Genomic DNA, 21779 nt, shown 5'->3' with positions numbered 1-21779 from the left:
TTCTTGTTCATCTCACCTTTCTCTGTAAGCACTAGATAATATTGTGTGTGAAAATCCCAGGAGATGAGATACTCAAACCACATCAATCATCATTCCATGGTCAAAGTCACTCAGATCACATTTCTTTCCCATTCTGATGTTTGGTCTGAGCAACAAATGAACCTCTTGACCATGTCGGCATGCTTTTATGCATTGTGTTGCAGCCACATGATTGGCTGGTTAGATATTTGCATTAATGAGCAGATGTACCTAATAAAGTGGCCACTGAGCATATATAGATAGGGAGTAGGCATACTTATTTTCATAGGTCAAGACATAGAATATAGAAATTGGGATGTTATATGGGAACTTTACAAAACATTGACCAGGACACACAGCAATCGTGTGTACTTCTGATGGCCTCACTATAGGAAGGATGTGGTTGCAGAGGAGTTCCACTAGGATACTGCCTGAAATAAAGGACTTTAGCCTTGGGGTAAGATTGAACTGACTGGACTCGTTCTCCCTGGAGTGAAGGAGACTGAATGGTGTCCTTTACACAATATTGTAAAAGGTATAGTTTCAGTAGATAGTCAGAATCTTTTTCCAGTGTTAGGGGCATCAAAAAAACCAGAAGCCATAGGACCAAGGCGAATGGAATGAATTTTAAAGGGGACAAGGAGAAAGGTTATTTCTTGCACAAAAACTGGTTAATATCTGGAACTTGTTGTCAGAGGAGATAATGGAATCAGATATAATCACAGTTTTTAACAGACAGTTAGTTAGACACTTGAAGAAACAAGATATTAGAGGATATGGACACAATACAGGCAAATCGTATCATGTAAATGGGCAAAAAGGTTGATATGGACATGGGAGGCCATAGGGCCTATTTCTGTGCTGTATGAATTTATTATTCCCTTTTTCCCTTTAATACAGCAAGAGGCATCAAAGTAAAAATAAAGTTGTCTCCTCTATTTTCCACCTTTGAAATACATCTTCAAGCATAAATGTATATACCTGTACAATCAGAGTCAAAAATAGACAGACACACACTCCCTCTGTGGTTTGCAGGTAATGTCTAGGATTGACAATTAATTGGCTGTAACTCAGATGACTGGCTGTTGCTTTGTGCTCCTGAGTAACCACTTGAAGCAGGGTAGGGCCTCGGTCCAGCAGTCATGGCAGTAACAGAGCTGCATGCCAAAACAAGCCCGGAGATCTCCTGGGTAAAGACAAAAGGAGTGCTTGTGTAATACAGTAAGGCCTAGCTCCGACTTGCCTTTTCAAGTACTGAGTGCTGATTCAGAGTTCAGCTCTCATTAGTTCCTGAAGAAAACAGCTTTCAGGACGTTAAACAGCCCTTTCCTGTGAAGCAAGCTGTTTGCAGCTGTGCAAAGAAGGAACAGAGGAAGAGGTATAGTTTACAGCAAAATTACTGAAGTATTTAAATTAGAAAGAACTGGTGCTATTAATTGGTTGTTGAAAATTGAAATTACTCTTGAAAACCTATGGATGGCATTGTGTGATTTGATGTCTGCTCACCACTCACCGTGCAGGTCTAACCACGGTATGAACAGACATTGCCATCCTGGAGTGTGCTGTGTACCAGCTTGGTGGCACACTCCATGCCAGTTGTTGATTATTAGCATGCGGGAAGGCACTTGTACATGTGCTGGAGACCTTATTTCCCTGGCTTGGGAAACCATTGGTGATGTTTCCCGGCTGCATCTTTTCATGAGGAGGAGCGTGGCTTCAAACTTAGCCCTTTGTCCCAAACAAGAAGACACAATTGAAAAATGTCACCATGGTTGGCATCAGGGAAGAAGCAGCAATCTGAAACACTTAGGGATATTGGGGCAAATTTCTACATTCTTTTGATTATTTTCCTAGAACATCTCTGTCTTTGTTCTTGGGCTTTTGTTGTTTATATAATTCAGACCGTCCGATTTAGACCCAGAATAAACCAGGAATCCTAGGAATGGGTCAGGACCTCACTGGGCTAGAGGCATTTCATCCACAGCACTTGTTGTGGTGAAAAACGCCAGTGCAGCCTGTCACTGTATATGACCAGGGATAGTGCATGCTGGAGGATGAACTTTGCCAGCAAGCTGGCTCAATGTTCGGCAATTCTTCTGCTGACCTGGCCATCTTGTTGTTGAAATGCAATAGGTCTTGAAGATTTTATCATCCTTGGGGAGGGGGCACTGGAATTTGAAGAGCAATCCTAATCTCAGATTCTTATACTGTTTCCATGTACCTTCTCCACCAGCATAACCCATTTTTAAATATTAACATTGATCTGACAGAGAGTACATGACTTGATCCTGTTCCAGATATGCACTACTTGGTAACCAACATGGTCCTGACAAAGGGTCTCGGCCCGAAACGTCGACTGTACCTCTTCCTATAGATGCTGCCTGGCCTGCTGCGTTCACCAGCAATTTTGATGTGTGTTGCTTGAATTTCCAGCATCTGCAGATTTCCTCGTGTTTGTGTTTTTAAAAACCAACATGGTGTGTTCACTTTTCGCAAAAAGCAACCAGGAGTGTTTCATCGGACAGTTAGTATAACTACTGCCTGCAGCTCAATCGATTCGAGTTCAGCCCTGACCTCCAGTGCTGTCTGTGCAGAGTCTGCCCATTCTCTCAGGGACTATACAAACTTTCCCAGCTGTTATGATTCCCTCCCACATCCGAAAGATGTGTGGTTTCTAGATTAACTGACATTAGGGTATAGTTGAGCGGTAGTTGTTGAGAATGTGCCAAACAGTTTTTTCCCTATTCACAATTGATTTGAGTCTTACAGAATTTTATTATTATTATTATTATTATTATTATTATTTATTATTAGAGATACAGTGCAGTAATAGGCCCTTCCAGCCCAAAGAAAATGCGCAACCCAATTACACCCATGTGACCAATTAATCTACTATCCTGAATATCTTTGGAATTTTATGAATTTAGTGGTATTATAAGAATCTCCACAGGCAGGAATGAAACTTTTATTTCATTTATCAGATTTGGATATGAATCATCTCTTTCGCTTCAGTCCTGCATTAGACACAATCACATTAAATGGGCAGGAGGAGACTACACTAGCTGCAGCGGACTGCTGTAAAGATCAAAAATAAGGGGATTTAGATGCTGAAAAGCACTGTAAAATAACTTAAAAGAAATGAGAACAAAAGATGGATGGAATGTGGTGTTATTTTTGTGTTTCTATTACAGTGAAATACTTGACGTGCTTGCATGCACAAGAAATACATTGAACTTTACTGAAAGATAACTTCAGTTACAATTCCAATTATATCCCAAGCCATTTGTTTGCTGGAACACTCCTATCAGATTCTTAATCTTTCACAGAGTTCTTCTATCTGTTTATTTATCACTGCACCATGCAACAATTCCTAGTTTGTGGCAGCATTTCCCTGCACAATCCTTGTCTCCAATTTCCAGCAACTGGTACCTTGCCCATGACAATTTATCTGCATTTTCGATCACTCCATCACTGATTATTGCCCATCAGTTGCTTAGCTTCCAAAACCTGGAAGCTGCCTTCTGAATTTTTGCATTCCAAAAAATGTTAAATGCCGGCAGTGTGTTCTGTTGTAAACCTTCTCATCTAATGAATGAATATGTAGCAACACTGAAAACCAGGTGCTTGTCTCTCTGCTCTGTTTATCATCCTGCTAGGGAGACACTGCTAGGCATTGCTGGATGAAAGATTTGCAGATTTGCAAATCCACAAAATGATGCCTGCTTATTGCTGACTCCACAGGACTCTGCTAAGCAGCCCAAAAATTTTACTCTGGCTTTGGATTAAACTGTCTCTAAATTGAAATTAGCCCTAAGACATAAACTTAACTCAAAACAAGAAATTTGTAGTGACTGAACAGTAATGTGGTAAAGGGTCCAAGGAAGACTGGTGAATTGGACTGCCCAGTTGTACACCTTCACTCTTTTTGTTACAAAAGGCAGGATCTCCTGGTGGCCAACCATTTCAATTTGACTTCCCATTCCAATTCCACATGTCAATCCATGGCCTCCCCTACTGCCACGATGAAGCCACACTCAGGTTGGAGGAGCAACACTTCATATTCTGTTTGGATAGCCTTCCATCTGACGGCATGAACATCAATTCCTCCAGCATCGGGTGATCTCTCCCCCTCCTTTCTCCTCTCTTTTTCTATTCTGATTACTCTTTCACTCCTTCACTTCTCCTGGCTGGCCCACTATCTCCCTCTAGTTCCCATCCTCCTTCCCTTTCTCCCATGGTCCACTGTCTTTTCCTATCAAATTCCTTCTTCTTCAACACTTTTATCTCTTCCACCTATCACCTCCCAGCCTCTCGCTTCATTGCCCCTCCCACCCACACACCTTCCCATTCACCTGGTCTCACCTATCATCTGCCAGCTTGTACTCCTTCTCTTCACCCCTCCCTTATTTTGACTTCTGCCCCCTTCCTTCCCAGTCCTGATGAAGGGTCTCAGCCCGAAACAAAGATTGTCCATTCCCCTCCATAGATGCTGCCTTACTTGCTGAATTCCTCCAACATTCTGTGTGTGCTGCTCAAGTTCCAGCTTTTCTTAACTAAACTGGTAATTTAGGGGAAATTTTAAGACATTGGTTTCTGAACAACTAGACTCAAATTCATTAAGTTTATAGCGAAGAGACATACTAGGAGTTACATTCTGCAAGTCTGGGTCAAACTGCATTACACTGTTTACATGCAGCTATATCTTGAATTCCAAGTAAGCAGGCAATTTGCCCAAAATATAGGCATTAGTAATCTATATATGTGAAGAGTGAAACTGATCAATTAGATCACCATGAGAAATGAACGTCATTTGTGAAGGAGTGTGTGTGTGTGTATTTGATGAACTGATTTACTCAATCATGAATTTTTACTATGTGATATGATGTCCTTGTCTCATGCCTCACTGAAATAATCAGTAATCTCTGCATGGCTGAACTTCAATGAAACCTTGGATCACTGACTACAAAACAGGTTACATTCAAGTCAGTTGAAATATGATAATGTTCAGTCACTGAGTTTGAAGGAATAATAGTGATGAACTTGAAGAATATTCAAAGCGTGAGATACATTAATTCTGTTTTAGCATTATAACACAAAACAAAGGTAATTTCTTAAGTTTAAAACAGCGCTCTGCCTAGTGCTCTAGATTTAACTATTGGAGGAACCCAGATCTGTCAATTATTAACAGATGTACTTTTGGATGCACACATCAGAGGTATGGAAATACCACAATCTGCAAGTTTCCCACCAAATCACAATGCTTTCAGACCCTGAACAATGCAAGTACCCTCAGCACAAAGACTACAGCAGTTCAACGCAATAGCTCCTCACCAGCTTCTCAATGGCGATTTGAGATGGGAAACAAATTCTGGCCCTGCTCAAGATGCCCACAACCAAAAAAAATTGAATTAAGGAAATAGATATTACTTGTGAACAAGTAATGCGATGAAGTGGTTGTAAAACGGTTTGGTCCTGATACTGTTTAGAAAAGGAAGGAATGAACTATTAATGGAAATTTCCTCCCCATCCCGACCTAGGAGCATAGTAAATTACTCTTTGATGCCGGAGATGCAGTGAAGCGTTGTTCCATTTTAAGTCACTTGCACAGCTATAACACTGGTTAACAGTTAACTAGTTGGACTAAGTGGCTTATTTTAACTGTTAAAGAATCTTAGTCGAAAGTGTAAAAGAATGTTCCAAGGTCTAACTCTTTGCTACCTCTGCAAAGTTAATTTTAATGTTTCAGGGTGTGCTCTGGGTGTGTAAGGGAGAATACTTCATAGTATTTCTCTCCTGATTCCATGATGTGGGTTTACTTTAAAAGCTGTATTTTTTACAGCAAGTCTAAATGGAGCTCTTTAACTGATAGTAGTTAATTGCAAAATAGCCTCTCAGAAGACAAGATATTATCTGAGTTACAGCCATCCACTGCAATACTTTTTGGCATTCATCACTTATACTGAGTAATGGGACTGCGTCAAGTGTGCTTTTGTGCAGAGCACCAACAGCTGAAACTGATGGCTAGCATTTAAGTTTTGAGGTGGGATCGCATAGTGCAGTGGAACTTTCAACCCACACTATCAGTATTGGACATGAACAATATAGAGTTATTGATTTCCACAGAATGTTTAGCAACTTGGAAGGTACCAGATTTCACCGCAGACCGGCTGTGTTGAACCGACAGCTCACAACAATTTCCATTCATGCTGCATTACAAAATCAGAGGAAGCCACGTGGCTTACCGAGAGAGCAATTCCATCAGACCCGTCCCCCGTTCCCCCAGGTATTTTCCTGGAAACTATGAGATTCTTCCCACCCACCAACACAAGGAATAATTTTGAGTAGCCAATTAGATTAGATCATGAGGACACGCAGTCCTCTTTTATTGTCATTTAGTAATGCACGCATTAAGAAATGATACAATGTTCCTCCAGAATGATATCACAGAAACACAAGACGAACCAAGGCTAAAAAAACTGACAAAAACCACATAATTATAACATATAGTTACAACAGTGCAAAGCAATACCATAATTTGATAAAGAACAGACCATGGGCACGGTAAAAAAAAATTATCTTAGCAACAAGCACAACTTTGGGATATGGGAAGAAAGAAGAACACCTGATCACAGGGAGAATATCCAAACTCTGCAAGGAAAGTTCCAGAGGTCAGGGTCACTGTGTCACCCAATGACCCAACATAGAGCGTAGGGAACTTCACAGCAATGTTACCAGACAAAATTTCATCTCCATTCACACAGAGAGAAGAGACCAAAAGCTCAGTTAAAGGTTTTCAAAAGTATATGAAGGGCTGAAGGGAAAGACTGAAGGGCTGGGCCAGGTGTATGTAACACAATAAAGTTCCGACTAGAGGGATGAAACCACAAACACGAGAAAATCTGCAGATGCTGGAAATTCAAGCAACACACATCAAAGTTCCTGGTGAACACAGCAGGCCAGGCAGCATCTCTAGGAAGAGGTACAGTTGACGTTTCAAGCTGAGACTCCTTGTCCTGATGAAGGGTCTTGGCCCGAAATGTCGACTGTACCTCTTCCTAGAGATGCTGCCTGGCCTGCTGCGTTCATCAGTAACTTTGATGTGTGTTGTTGGGATGAAACCACCTTGTGTTTCTCTTCCTGAACGCAGTGTGGGAATCCCTATTGACATTTAAACTAAAGGGAAAGGCCTTGTTAATAACCTGAGGATATTATTGAACCAGGCTCACTGAGTAGTGCAGCGGCATTGCCTGCAGTGCCCTTTTCTTTGGGTGTTCCTTTTATTTGCTTGTCCTATTAGGAAGTGCCTCTCCTCACCCACATGGCAGTTCTAAGCAGGATCTTTACTCAGATGCGTTTATGGATGATGGAGCATGATGATAATGACTGGTGGTTCCTGAACGACATTGAAAGATGTGAACGATTTCACTCAGCTGGGAAATAAGGTCTACCTGACCATGATGGGGGCAGTGGGTGTAAATATGGGGGCAGGAAGGAGGAGTCCTCTGCGGTCACTACCCAACCCTCTCCGATAAACATGCAGCGCATTTGGGACATGTGAGTTTGTGTGTTGGTGCAGAATCTGTGCGAGTGTGATATTTTTGTCTCGCTTCAAGCAGGATCTAATTTACATTCCTACATCTGTATTTAACAGTAGGTGTCTACATGCTGTTGGGAGAAGGGTGGTTTCACAGAATTGGGATGGAGTGGAAGATAGTGCAGATAATATACTTCATAGTGAGAGCAAAGGATTTACTTCCAAATCGAAAAGCGAAACAGAGCCACCTTGTGGCACTTCCTTCTTTGATGGGATCAGTGAAAGTATTTTGAATGCTGCTGATGTAAATTGTATTTTTAATAATCTGTGTTAAAGAGTCCTTAACCTGAAAGGTCAGGCTAACTCATCTCATTACATTTTGTAATGGAAGCCAGTTATTTCAGGAACAAAAATAGCCCAAAGCTCCATTGCAGATGTTGTACTACTGGTCTACTAGCAACAGGCACCAAGCAAGAATGTCTAGCTAATAACTGCTGAAGGATCAGAACTAAAGTGAGCCAGAAATCATTATACAAATGTTAATCAATTCAGCTTAAAAACCAAATCTATGTCCTTCTGTTAGACACCAGGTCCATGGACAAATGCTTGCATTTGTCTTGCACCTTATCACACAGCCTTTAACATACTGAGTAACATGAAATTAATGTTCAATTGCATTTCTTATGCAGGCAGTTCATTAAAAACCTGATATAAAGTTATTTTACTTTCTTTTCATATGGACTTAAGGCCAGTTTTCTGTAAGGAAAATGCAGGGGGGTAGTGTAAAAGAAATGGTAATTTCTAAAATTAAATTCTCTTGGTTGCAATGTTTCTATTTTAATTTAGAAGTCACCTATCATAAATAGTTCCAAGTTTGTTAGTGAGTTCTGCGGTTATTTGAGGGTTATGATACGTGAAAGTCTGGCTGGTGTGTCGCCAAGCCATTCTGACTGTGTGAGGTGGCCCTCAGCGACAATACTAAATGCCCCCCAGGAGTTCTGTGGTCATGCTGTGTTTCCCTATTGATATAATCCGTTTAAGTCCATTTCCCTTGTGAATCTTCTTTGTTTGTACTTTGTTACAATTTTAACATTCTTAAACATCATGCTAAATTAAACATACAACGTAATTATTTGTCCTGGATCATTTCACAGCACAGTGAGGTTAAGGGTCTAGACAGGCAGACTACTACAGCTGTTGCTTTGTGGAGTTAAATGACTAAAATGGAGTTTGATAGGGTTGACAAGCAATTAAAACAATAAAAGGAACAATGATTAAAACAAGCCAATGAAGTACGGAATGTTTTTAATCAATCAGGTGAATTGCATTGTTAATGCAGCTATGAGCAAGTACTACTGATCGGCAGACAATTTAATGAGTCAGTGCAGCATTAAATATGAGTGAAAAATAAATTGTTTTCGAATGGTGCTGCTGGTATTGACATTAATAGGCATCTTTGGTTAAGCTATATATTGTCTTTCCACAGCCTGCAACTGTAACCGTAGGGCCAGACAATGTGTGTGGGATCCTACACTCTATCATCAGACCGGAAGTGGTACACGCTGTGTAAACTGTGTTGGTAACTTTGAGGGAATACACTGCGAGAAATGTAAGGAGAATTACTACGCAACACGAGGCAGTCATTGTCAGCCCTGCCAATGCAATTTACTGGGTAAGTTTGTGGAGTTCTGGGAGAGAGTACAGTGAAATCATTTGCCTACAGCCCAATGGATTAAGGGTCGATATTAATCAGATCAAGATGGCACCCTGAGGCTTTTTTACTTTAGATTAAATGACCATTCCAATCTTGGGTGAGTGATCTCTGCAGTGGGCTTTCCTCTTTTCATATTTGATATCAATCTCCATGGATGATTGGTGAGAATCATCTGATATAATGAGCACAGATAAACAGCACCATTTAGAAAGCTTTCTCAGGAGACCTGATGACAGATTCATGGAGCCACTTTGCTGTGGTCTGCTGTCCCCTGCTTCCTTGTTGTATGTTCCAGAGTGAAAATAATAGAAAGAACTGGGAATTTACAGTCCTCTGTGCCACTTCGTTTTAAATTAAATCATTTTGTTTCTGTGCAAGAGAAAAAAGAAATATAATTAGTCCAAAGATTTGTTATTTAGTAAATCTAAAAGTGGTAAATGTGATCTAACTTTAAGCATCTACAAATTGGAGGCTGCGGAGAGCTACCATTTAATTTTGCACACATATAAGCCAATAACAACACCAGCATAAAGAATAAGCCATACTTGCCTTAAGTAGACTCCATCTAGGGGTTGAGTGTTCAGTCTATACATTATAGACCATGCAACACAACGAAAAGGAGACAATGTTTCAATTTCATGTCAAATCTTCACATGACAAGAAAAGTTTACAAAATTGAATGCAAAAATACTTGACAAAATTGTCAGTGACTAGCAGACACCATTGCACTGTTGCCATTTGACAACGTATGGTCTGCAGACGCTGGCACCTAGCACACAAAACACACTGCTGGAGGAAGTCAGCAGATCAGGGAACGTTTATAGAGGGTAATGGACAGTTAACTTTTCAGGTCAAGACCAGATGAAGGACCAAGACTGTCCTTTTCCCTCTGCAGATGTTCTCTGACTCTCTAAATTCCCTGCTCTTTGTTTTTTGCACATAGTTGACTTTCACTGAAACTACTTGTGACCCCTGAGTAGCAAAATTTTGAGAATCTGCGTAGAATGCCACAGCCCAACACTGTTGCTTCTGAAGGCTGTAATCTTTCATTTGGTAGCAAGCAGCAGGAAAGGGAAATCAGTTCCTGTACAAAGTCGATAAAATTACCTCAAAGTGATGTTTAAGTCTCAGTTGCCAATGACTAAACTTTTATTTTATCTTTCATAAAGAAAGGGTAATTGATCAGGGTGGGTTCAGTAATACAAGGCAATAGTTTCTTCAAGTCATCGTCAAGGACAGAAGAGAGTTTGCAAAAAACCTGAAGAAAAAGAATAGATAGTAAACAATTCATCATTGTGTGCATATACTCATATACTTGGAACTATGGTAAAGGCTCTGCCTCACAGTGTTGAGACATCTGTTAATGCTTCACAATGTGCCACATTTTGACATGTTGCATGGAAATGCAAAGGCATCTTGTAAGTGACCAAAATATCGATATTGGTTGATCAATTGTGAACTAACTACCTTTTCCATGCTTAAGTGATTATTAAATGTCTGCATTAATATACTATCTAGACGGCATCATCCCTGCTCATGCAGCACTCAGTTTGTCTGTATTATCGGGGATGAACACCCTTTGTGATTTTAAAATCGTGGGATGGACTTTGAACCTGAATGCTTTTAATTAGAGTTGAAAGTGCACTCAACTGAGTGAAGTTAACAAGAACTTACTGTGAAGTGGTTTTGTTTCGATGTTTTCTGTTTCTCTCAGGCTCCACTGGTAGTAGCTGTGATGAATACGGTCGCTGCAGGTGCAAAGCAGAAGGGGTGATTGGGGACAAGTGTGACAAGTGCCAGCCTGGGTTTTACTCATTATCCAGCACTGGTTGCAGGTAGGTGAACTGTTACCTCCTCCTGCATGGCATGTCTTTTGAACTATGATGTAGTACTGCACTTTTAATGCATAACAACAAAAATAAAACTGCAAACTTAATGTTTGTACAGGCCAAAGGCAAGCCATTGTTTTAGAGGTACACCACTTATTAGTTCTATAATTGAAATATAAATCTGCCTTTCCTCTGTTCAGAGGTAAATCAGGTCTGCTGTTCGTTGATATTGTTTTCTGCCTTTTGAACAATTTGCAACATCTGGTGTTTCTTATTATTTCATCTATTGCACTTTTAACTTTCTGCAGTATGCCAGATAACTAAACCAATCCACTTCTTGCAGCAAGGTTGATCAATGTTTTTGTAACTCTCGATTCACATCCTAATCTTTTTGAATTGCTCCCACTTCCATTCCTTTGATATTCTTCCTTTATAAGCAACTGTCTAGTTCCCTTTTAAAACAATTTATGGGCTTTGCTTAAACAAAGATTTGTGGTGGAAAATCCTACATTTTAACCATAGAGTGTGCAAAGAATGCTTTTTAGCCTTTCTTCTGGTTTTTGATGATCTTTACTTTATGCCATCATATCATCAACTCATCAATCAGTGCATACAATCCTTCAGTATTTACCATTTCCAAACCCTGCACAATTGTGCAATCCTCCATTAGCTCATCCATTAACTATGCAACCTTGATGAGAAGATTTGAATCTCCCTTTGCAATGTGAATTTTTCATCTTAATGGGTTTAGGCAACAACCTTTTCATTGTTTTTATGCCCATTTTATGACAATGTTCTCCAGACTATACATCACACCACAGGCCCAAACACCAAATAGTTGATTAACAAGTACTATCAGTCAGATGGGAAGGGGAACATGTGGGTCAACATAAGTTACCTGGGTCAGCCGGGCAAGTTAAGAGCTACATTATCCACATATTTCCATGCAACTTATATGAGAGTGGCACATGGAGTCAAAAACATTCAGTACTCTCTGGTCAGTGACGTGATCTGCTATTACTTTAACAATATACTATTTTGTGAACTCATCAAAGACCTATATAAGAGAACACACTACATCACACCGTGCACAATCACTGTTACACCAGCCAGATTTCTTCATAATAATAAACTGCCAGCACCTCTCTACACAGAAATATAAAGGTTTTACCATTAGCTGAGAAATAGTGCTTCCAGAGCAGGGTGGGTGGAAGGTAGCAGGACAAAACTTAGTGTCCCATTTGAGTTAATCATTGCATGATACCCAGTTCTCCCAGAATTAATAAACTGTCGTTTTGATGGCAGGCGCTGTACTTGCAATATGGCGGGTGTTACAAGAATTTGTGATGCTGAAACAGGAGAATGCAACTGTAAATATAATGTTGAAGGGTCCAACTGTAATCGGTAAGTGGTTCAAATAACCTCACCATTAGGGAGAGTTCTCTCTCATATTTCTTCTATTTTTCAGATTTCTGCTCTCACCCCAGCTCCCTCCAGATGGAACAGTGCTAAAGTGCCCCTAGTGCTCACCTATCACCCTCCTAACCTCCAAATCCAGCGCATCATCCTTTACCATTTCCACCACCTACAGTAAGATCCCACCACCAGCCATTTCTCCACTCATTTCCACCTTCTGTAGGAACCACTCCCTCCTCGACTCCGTGGCTCATTAATCTCTCCCTGATCTCTGAGGTAAACCCCTGCATCTACCGGAGGTGTAACACTTACTCTTGCAGCTCCTCTCTCACGACCATCCATAGACCTAGATAGTTCTTCCAAATGAGGCAAAGATTCATGTGCACCTCCTCCGACTTTGCCCACTGCATTCAGTGCTCCTGACATGGGTCCAAGGGCAGATGAGGAACCTGATTTAAAGACAAAGATTAGCTTTATTTGTCACATGTATGTTGAAACATTGAGATGCGTCGTTTTGTGTCAACGGCCAACACAGTTTGAGGATTGTGCTGGGTGCAGGCTACACGTTTTACCATGCTTCAGGTGCCAGCATAGCATGCCCACAACTCAGTAGCCCTAACTGTATGTATTTGGAATGTGGGAGGAAACCAGAGCACCTGGAGAAAACCCATGCGGTCAAAGGGAGAGCACACAAGCTCCTTACAAGCAGTGGCGGGTGTCAAACCCTGATCAGCGATTGCTGGTATAGTAAAGCTATTGCGCTAACTGCCACGAACAATTCACTGAGCGTCCATGCTCTCTCTGCAAGGGCCATCCTAAGCTTCAGTCAAATGCAGTTTCTGTTCCCCTTCCCATTCCCACACTGACCTGTCCTCAGCTTCACCCTCCATTGTCCTTCCTCATCCATTGCCAGAGTGAGGTCATATTCCACATGGGTGGTCATAGCCCAGCGATATGATTATTGATTATTCCAAATTCAGAATAGATTCTGCTGTAGTGTGCTCCTCCCTCTCCCTCAACCCCCCCTCATCTGATCCTCCAGTCCTCTTATTTTCATCTTCTTTCCCATGTGCCAGCCCCTCCAGCCTCCCCTCACCCATTTTCATAGTCCTCTCAGTTCCAACCTACTACCCATACATTTCTCCCTCTGCCTCTCATCGCCCAACCTCCTCCATCTTGTTCTGGTTTCATCAGCCTTTCATCTCTCCCTTAATACTTCTTCTTATCACTCTCCTGTTATCAGATACTGAATGTATGTTCCTGTTATCACCTTTTTGTAGCTAAAACCACATTTACCCTCCCCCCCCACCAGGTTTTATCAGCCCTTTCAGTCTTGCCTCCATCTAACATCCATATCCTGCTGACTCCCAGCTTCCCTGCTACCCCTTCCCTACCTGACTCGATCTGTCCGTCATCATTCAATCACCCCAGCCCTAGTCCATCCCTCACTAACCTGGTCCCTGTCTCATCACTCCCCTCACCTCTTTATACTGGCTATCTTCCCGTTCCACCTTCAGTCCATGCCCAAAACATCATCAATTTCTCTCCTTCCACCACCCCTCATGCCAAAACCAGCTTAACCTCCAAGTTTATCCAACAAATTGATTGTTGCTCCAGGTTCCAGCATCTGCAGTCCTCTGTGTCTCCATTAGAAAATGCTTGTGCAACTACATATGTTTTTACACTATAATTATGTTTAACATTGGTAAGTATAACTGTCCTTAAGTCATACTGGTAAAGTAGCAAATCTAGCATTATTAGTTACTTCATCAGCATAATTCTTTGACAATATCTTCTGACCCTCCCTCCCTACCTATGGACCTATAAAATATACAAATTGCACAAAATTTTATTAAACATATTAGTTAACCTTTATAGTTACTATTTTATTGCTATTTGATTAAAACTATTAGACTTCCATTTTATTTTTCAACAAAATATTGAGCAAAAATGCATAGTAAAAATTAATCCCTGGTCTTGGATGTTATTTTACAACAAGGATCATTTTGCATGAATTAGGTGGATCTTTCAGCATTTGATAGGTGTCTGCCTGATTTGGAAGTACTGTTGAGCAGTGCTATATCTCAAAGGAACGCCAGTATCATGTAAATAAAGCAACAAGAAACATATTCCAGATGATCTTTTTCTTCCCCACAGTTGCAAGTTTGGTTATTACAACCTTCATCCAGAAAATCCCATGGGCTGTTCAGCATGTTTCTGCTTTGGGCATTCATCGGACTGCAAAGTGGATGATGGTTACCAGGAGGCTGACATCACGTCCACCTTTGATTCAGGTACTGTGGCACCTATTGTAATGAACTGAGGTGCTGTAAATTGCTGAGGTAGCACTCAACAACTAATTGTGGTAGAAATTTAGTTAGCATTAAGAATAAAGTGAGGTCACGAGCCAGAATTTTTGGCGGACTCAAATGTAAAATCAATCCTGTGTATGGAATCAATGGTTGAGTAGTCAAAGTGAAAAGATTGTTTGAACGATTTTTGTATTGACATTTTGGAATATGTTACCCTAGTAAGCCAAAAGCTACCGGCTCGGAGACGCCAGCCTGGGCTTCCGGTTTTGAGAGCTATGCATCTCATCTTCACTTTCCTCAGCTGGCCTACAAACATTCATTGTCCAAGAGCAGAGTTTCTGGAATGCAGCTAGTGTCTACAGAGTCATACATCAGCATTGAGGTGACAGGAGGAGTCAGGTTGGAATGTGTCCACCTTCGGGCTGTAGGGTTGGAGAATAACTATTGGAAGTTTTGTACAAAACTAAGCTCTTACTTGTAGTAGTGTGAGGAAATGCAAGACAGGTAACAGTAAGATCCTTTGATAAGAAATCACAGTACAGCAGGTGTTAAAGATAATGATCCAAGTGCCCATCTGAGCCATTTAAATTCTCACCTGAAACAAAAGTTGTTTTCCATTTCAGAGGAAGTGGATTCAAAAGCTAATCTAGTAATGTTATGGAAGTTGTCAATGTATTAACATATCACTTTGTCATAACATTGAAATGCATGTTACTCCAGCTTGAAATATTTCAGAAAAGGAGTGCACCATTGTTACGTTATACCAAAAAATTTGTGCATCAGTTTGGTAAGGAAGAAAGACGCAAATTCCAATTATGTACTTAGAACTACAAAGCTTTGTCTATTAGGACAGAATAGCAAGCATTAAGATGCTTATCTGGGTGTGCACAGGCCCCTCTCACTGCCCGACCTGTGGCACCGTACACGACCAGCTCATTGGCGAGGCCCAAGCTGCAGTATATTTATACCCATTCCACTGATATGAAATGCTGCAGTAGGTTAGGTCAATACATTAGCACAATCTCAAACCACCAAACCAGGACCACTTATCATCACTATCAACACACTTCACAACCCACCACTGTTCACCTGATTTTCATGCTCACCCGGTTGTAGATTGCATTCTGAATGTTGTATTGTAGCTCCATGGTTGCTGTGTTGTATCCCCACAGTCATAATCTAAGCTCCTGCAGCCAGTTCACATACGCCCAAGGTCACAGTAGCGAAGACGTTTGATAAGCGTAAGGATTAACCCTTTACAATACAACCACGACAAGGGGTGATAAGATACCAAAAATAATTTCTTTTTGCAAGTGGTAAAGGTTGGAAATTACTGATTATCATGTTATGTAATGTGACTAGTGAATATACACTGCACATTCTCCATTACGTAACTGAAGAGAATGGCTCCTATTATATGTCCAATAATTGTGCAGTGATTGCTTGCATAATTTCTTTGTGCAGTTTAATTTTGTGATGGCATCCATTAGTCTCGCGAGACCATTGATCTGCCCCTGGAAAGTCTGTCTGTGTTGTACCGTCGCAGTGAGGCGATGCTGGATTGTCCTCTCCAGGGTGCAGGCCTGGGCAAGGTTGTATGGAAGACTGGCTGTTGCCCATGCAGCAAGTCTCCCCTCTCCATGACACCGATGTTGCCCAAGGGAAGGACAAGGGCCGATACAGCTTGGCACCAGTGTCGTCACAGGAGTTGCCAGAATGAGGTTGAAGGCAACGTCGGACTGCCTTAGGGACTCCAGCTCTGGATTTGTCCTCAGGGTTTACTACTGAAGCCTTTCCCATGAGTGGGTATGGCCACAAGGCAGTGGAGGTTTGAAATCAGAGTTTTCCCTCTCCTAGATGGACTGCCTTCCCAGGCTGATGAGATCCATTTACCTGAAGCACTGGTTTTAAGGCACCAGGACCCTCCTTCACCCCTTCTCCTGTCAGTAGAAACAGTTCCGCCGGGCTTAGAGGCTAAGCCACACAAGAAGGCCAGGAGTTGGACTTGGGTGTCAGAGGCTATTTGAGGCGCATGCAGTGAGGAGCACTTTTAGGTAGTGGGAGCTTGTCCCCACTACCACTCCTCCGCTAGACAACCTTGGAACAGTTTAATATTAGTGTTTAATTTACTGATTTCAGCTAATCTGGGATATTGCTGAAAAAGACATAATTAATTGTCATTAAAATTACAAAGAGCTTGTAATTTACTAGCCTTGGTTTGTGCACAGGTACTGAAAACTGGAAAGCACAGCATCGCTGGGGTTCTGATCTCCCTCTCATGAGATCATCATCATCTCGTGACATTATTGTTCAGGCTGAAGATGGATACCCGGTATACTTTGTTGCTCCAGGTGAGATGAGAGCAATTACAGGCACTGCGTGCAATTTGTTAATTCTGGTTCAATTATATGATGCATGCTTTGATAAACCGCCCATCTGAAATTGCATGCAATATCTCAGCATTTAGAATGCTCTTATCATTCAACTTTGTGTTCTCTTACTCAAACACTTTTACTTTTTTGATTAATTTTGAGCTCCCTTCAAGAATCAGCAACTTTCAATTTTGCAGTCACAAGTGGATTGTCAGTTCTAATTGTCAGTACTTTACAAAACAGGTAGAGAGGGTGGATTTCCACTTTTGCTAGAATTGTAATGTTAATCAGTATTTTGACCATGACAACTGACACAATCATTTTTGATACTGATTTTGTTTCTTACATTCTTAGCTGAAGATAAATAACATCTATGTGAGATTTTTATGTTAAAGGGAATAATATAGAATTAAGTTTCAGAATATTGGCTTGTCCATTTAAGAGAGAAAGGCAGAGGAATTCCCTCAGAGAATTATGAATCTCTCCAATTTTCTACCCCAGAAAGCTGAACATGGAGTTGCTGACTGCATATGAAGCTGAGTTAGACAAATTATTGTACTACTGGGGAATCATGGGTTGCAAGGAATGTGGAGTTGCTGAAATTGGCACAGACATGATTTTATTGATGGATAGAGCCAGTCTGAGTGGCCATATTGAGAATTCCTACCCCTATCTCTTAGATAGCTGTGGGCTGCTGCACATTCGCAGTAGGATGCTGTGTAGGCCTTAACAATTAGGTGGCAGCTGGTCTCCCTTTGAAAGGCTACCCTTTGGCCTCCACAGGTAAAAACAGCATTTTCCTGATGGTGCACAACCCAGTCGTGACTTCACCAGCTGGTAATCGAAAACAGTGATCAAGTGTGGGATGGCTTGCTGTTTCTCCTGCTTCACAATAAATGCTATAAAAAAAATCATTAAACAACTGAATTTGTTATAGCTATGAACTGAAAATAGAGCCAATTTTAAGGCCTGTTTCAGCTTGCTATTATGTAGGTTGTAAAGATCGTTTCTCATTTTCCACTTCTTTCCGTCTTTAGCCAAGTTCCTTGGAAATCAAATGTTGAGTTATGGGCAAAATCTCTCCTTCACATTCTACTTGGAAAGGGATGGTGCCTACCCATCAGTGGAAGACCTGATCCTGGAAGGAGCCAGTCAGACACTAACTGCACAAGTGAACGCTCAAGGCAATCCAATGCCATCCACGAACAAGCAGACATACAATTACAGGTAGACAAAGCAGATGTTTGGATAACAAGTATTTAAAAGTTCAGTTGATGAATAATTCTGATTGAACTGTGATTAAATAAAACCAACCAGATCACCTCCACCACATTGAGCACCAACTACAATTCCCGGTGAATACCCTTGTTGTGAACTAAGGCATAGTGCTTATTGGGATTGAATGGGAACAACTATCATTAAGTCCACAGAATGTTACCAGAAGGTAGCTCTTACAATGGCCATATAATTAACTTTGTTGTAACCTTTAAAGAATTGATAGAATAAACCATTTACTGTTTATTTGTTATTAAGAGTCATGATTGTAAAATTTTTCTGTTGGTATTTTGTTTAGTAATCAAATGATGTAAGACTATCTGACTATCCTAGATAATTTCCTTTTGTTTCTGTAGGCTCCATGAGGCTCTGGAGTATGGATGGAAGCCATTTATAACCTCTTTTGAGTTCCAGCGGGTGCTCAGTGATCTCAGGGCCATCAAAATCCGTGGTACCTACACCCAACGGAGTAAGTCCATGTAAAGCTCCCTTGAGCTGGGGTAAATTAAATGTAGGAAGCACAATATTGCAAAGCAAATCAATTCATCAGAGAACAACCAAAATATGTTCAAAGGTTTAGGTGAATATGTGAAGCAGATGTAAAAAAGTTTGAAGCATCAATCAATATTTGTGTTCATCTGTCAACAGATTAATACAGAATCACAGCTATTACATTCAGGCAGATGGTCCCAATCAATTGTTCCCGTGCAGATACTTGGACCGGTTTGGTTACTTTCGGTGGACACTTTCTCAGCTCCTAATTAACTTCAAGCAGATGTCAAAGATATTGGAAAAGCAAAAAAAGCACTAACACAAGCCAATGTTATAGGAATTTTAGATTATTATTATTTTTAAGCCATAGAATCATAGTTGTTTAGGCCTACTTCTCTGCAATAACCCTACTTTATTCTTCACCACTTTCAACTCATCTACTCCCAGATTTTGCCACTCCCTTTTATACCAGGGGCAGTTTATAATGGCCCATTAATCTACCATCTGCACATTCTTGAGATGTGGGAGGAAAAAAGAAAATCAGGTGAAATCCCACATAGTCACAGAGAGAACATGCAATCTCCACACAGACAACACTGGACATCAGGACTGAAAGTGGGCCACTGGAGGTCTGAGGCAACTATTTACTATTTGTGTCATATGTAAAAGGCTGCAGATGCCCTAAGTCTGAAATAAAGACAGAAACTGCAGGTCAGACAGTATCTGCAGAGAGAGAAAAATAGTTCATGTAACAGATCAATGTCCTTTCATCAAAAATGGAAGTTGCTTGCCAGCATTTTTAGTGGTTTTTTTCATATAATTCTATTCTTTTTTTCCCCTGTTTTTCAGTTTATTTATTGTATAAGCTTAGCAATCAATGAAGATTGGAATCTTTGGGCAAACTGCACATGTTGACAACTTCTCTAACATGGAAAAACTTATATTTTCAATGGGAATGGCAATGTTGAAAGATGATAAAGTGCAATTTTGACATAAACGTGGTGCCTCTGATTCTGATATCCTTGCTGAGCAATCCATTGCCAGATTGTATGACTAGGAACGCTTACACTAGGTTTCTGCATTTCCTGGGCACATTAATTTCAGCTGTCGGCACAAATGGCACTCGCTTTGATCCAGATTAGAAGAAAACAAAATGAGCCAGCCATTCCTGCTGCTGCTCAGAGAACTGGTGATTCCTGGCTTTCCTCTTCAGTGAGCCCACAGCAATGAAGAATGAGCCATGATAACGGGCCTTTCCTTTTCTATGCCGATCCACGTACTTCCCCAATAAAGGCAGAGTTGCTTTGAGTCCTTCTATTTCCCCCAAAGTACTAATGGACGTTTCTTTAGAGGAATGGATGGACTTTTCATCCAGATCTACTTTATCTGAAAGACATAGGGAAGAATCAGGAACCTTCAAGGAATCTAACAAGTATTGGATTCCATCTTTTGAGAGTTGCTTAAGATTTGCAGACGCCCTACTTTCTCCCTGAGAGTTGTGGATGGCAGCCAATGACTTTCAACGCTTCTAGACTCATAGCTGACATATCGTTGTCCGGCCTCTGTAAAGGGCTTGGACAAGGATTGGGTTTAAGCCAGGTCTCTGGAAAGTTGAAATATCAACATGTTCAGGTTGTGCAGGTAAACTGCACTTAAAGATCTAAGCTTAGGAACCAAGTGGCTCAGGCTAGAACATCAGTGTTGCTCCAGGGATTCTTATTCTTTGCTTTCCTCATTTCTATTTTGTAATATTTAATGCAGAAGGGCATTTTAGATGTACTGCTTTAGGTTGCTCAGTAAGAGCACTATAAAAGCCTGACTGAATGCACTTACAAGCAGCCAACACATAGTTGAATATAAGCATAGTATTTTCTCAGTGTTATTAAACTACTGAAACATGTGATAGTTCAGCAATATGGTACTGAGAATAAACTGAATACTTTGTATTCTAGGTCCTGGCCACATTGATAATGTAGTCCTGCACACCGCCCGAATTGGCAATGGAAAACCAGCTCAGTGGGTAGAGAAGTGTACGTGTCCAACAGGTCATGAGGGGCGATTCTGTGAGAAATGTGCAAAAGGTTACACAAGGGAAAGTCGTCATCTCGGACGCTTCAGCCGTTGTGTGCCATGCAACTGTCAAAGCCCCAGTGAGACCTGCGACCCAGAAACTGGTGAGTCTGCTGATAGACTGACTCTGGAATGGGAGACTTTTATCTACGTCTCTCCTCCTAATAAACACCTGTGGGACTCTTGGTGAAAGTAGAGTACTGGGAGAGAAATTCGTATGGAATGTTACTGAAATACACAAGGACAGAAACTCATTTCCGGTTGCTTGTGCTAAATACACAATAATTGTTGTGACTGCATGCTGACATCCACTTACAAAATTCAGCTCTATCCATCAGTTTCAAATGTGCTAATGTCTTGATGTTCTTGGTTTTTCTTTTTATAAAGATTACACTTATAAAACAGTAGACATTAAATAAATCTAACGTTTACCTACAATCTTTTAAGAGGCAATATACACTTTTTAATGCCTGATCAATATTCCATGATATTTGATGTCATTTTGCTTTTACTTATTCCCATTGGTCAATTTGTCAAGGACGTCAATAGAACAACTGAGTAACACCAGGTATTAGTAAGTGCTGAGTTCACATTGAGAATACCTTTGTCACTCTATCAGAAAAAGGATGGGAAGGATCTATCCAAGATGTTTCTAGCTCTTATAGAAATGAGTTGCCAGGAAAAGAGCAATTATCTAATTTTAGCCGGAATAAGTGGGGACACAGATCAATGAAAGACTGTGTGAAA

General features: G+C 40.8%; 1 protein-coding gene across 2 annotated transcripts in view; it reads left to right on the top strand.

Annotated features, from left to right (window-relative positions):
* LOC140205992 (laminin subunit gamma-1-like) overlaps nt 1-21779 on the top strand; it is a 53917-nt gene that overhangs the window by 8003 nt on the left and 24135 nt on the right. The window contains exons 1-9 of one of the 2 annotated variants that reach the window (XM_072273977.1): nt 8924-8930; nt 9039-9224; nt 10981-11101; nt 12401-12499; nt 14669-14805; nt 17052-17174; nt 18233-18422; nt 18827-18939; nt 20915-21136. In XM_072273977.1, coding sequence (XP_072130078.1) covers nt 8927-8930; nt 9039-9224; nt 10981-11101; nt 12401-12499; nt 14669-14805; nt 17052-17174; nt 18233-18422; nt 18827-18939; nt 20915-21136 — 1195 coding nt within the window. In that variant the 5' untranslated portion in view covers nt 8924-8926. Of the gene's footprint in view, nt 1-8923; nt 8931-9038; nt 9225-10980; nt 11102-12400; nt 12500-14668; nt 14806-17051; nt 17175-18232; nt 18423-18826; nt 18940-20914; nt 21137-21779 lie in introns of those variants that run through there. The other variant, XM_072273976.1, reaches the window with a different exon arrangement.

This window comes from Mobula birostris, chromosome 12, assembly GCF_030028105.1.
Source record: "Mobula birostris isolate sMobBir1 chromosome 12, sMobBir1.hap1, whole genome shotgun sequence".
NCBI classification, from domain to species: Eukaryota; Metazoa; Chordata; class Chondrichthyes; order Myliobatiformes; family Myliobatidae; genus Mobula; species Mobula birostris.
Note: the sequence above shows the minus strand (reverse complement) of the source record. Positions and strands in the feature narration are given on the sequence as shown.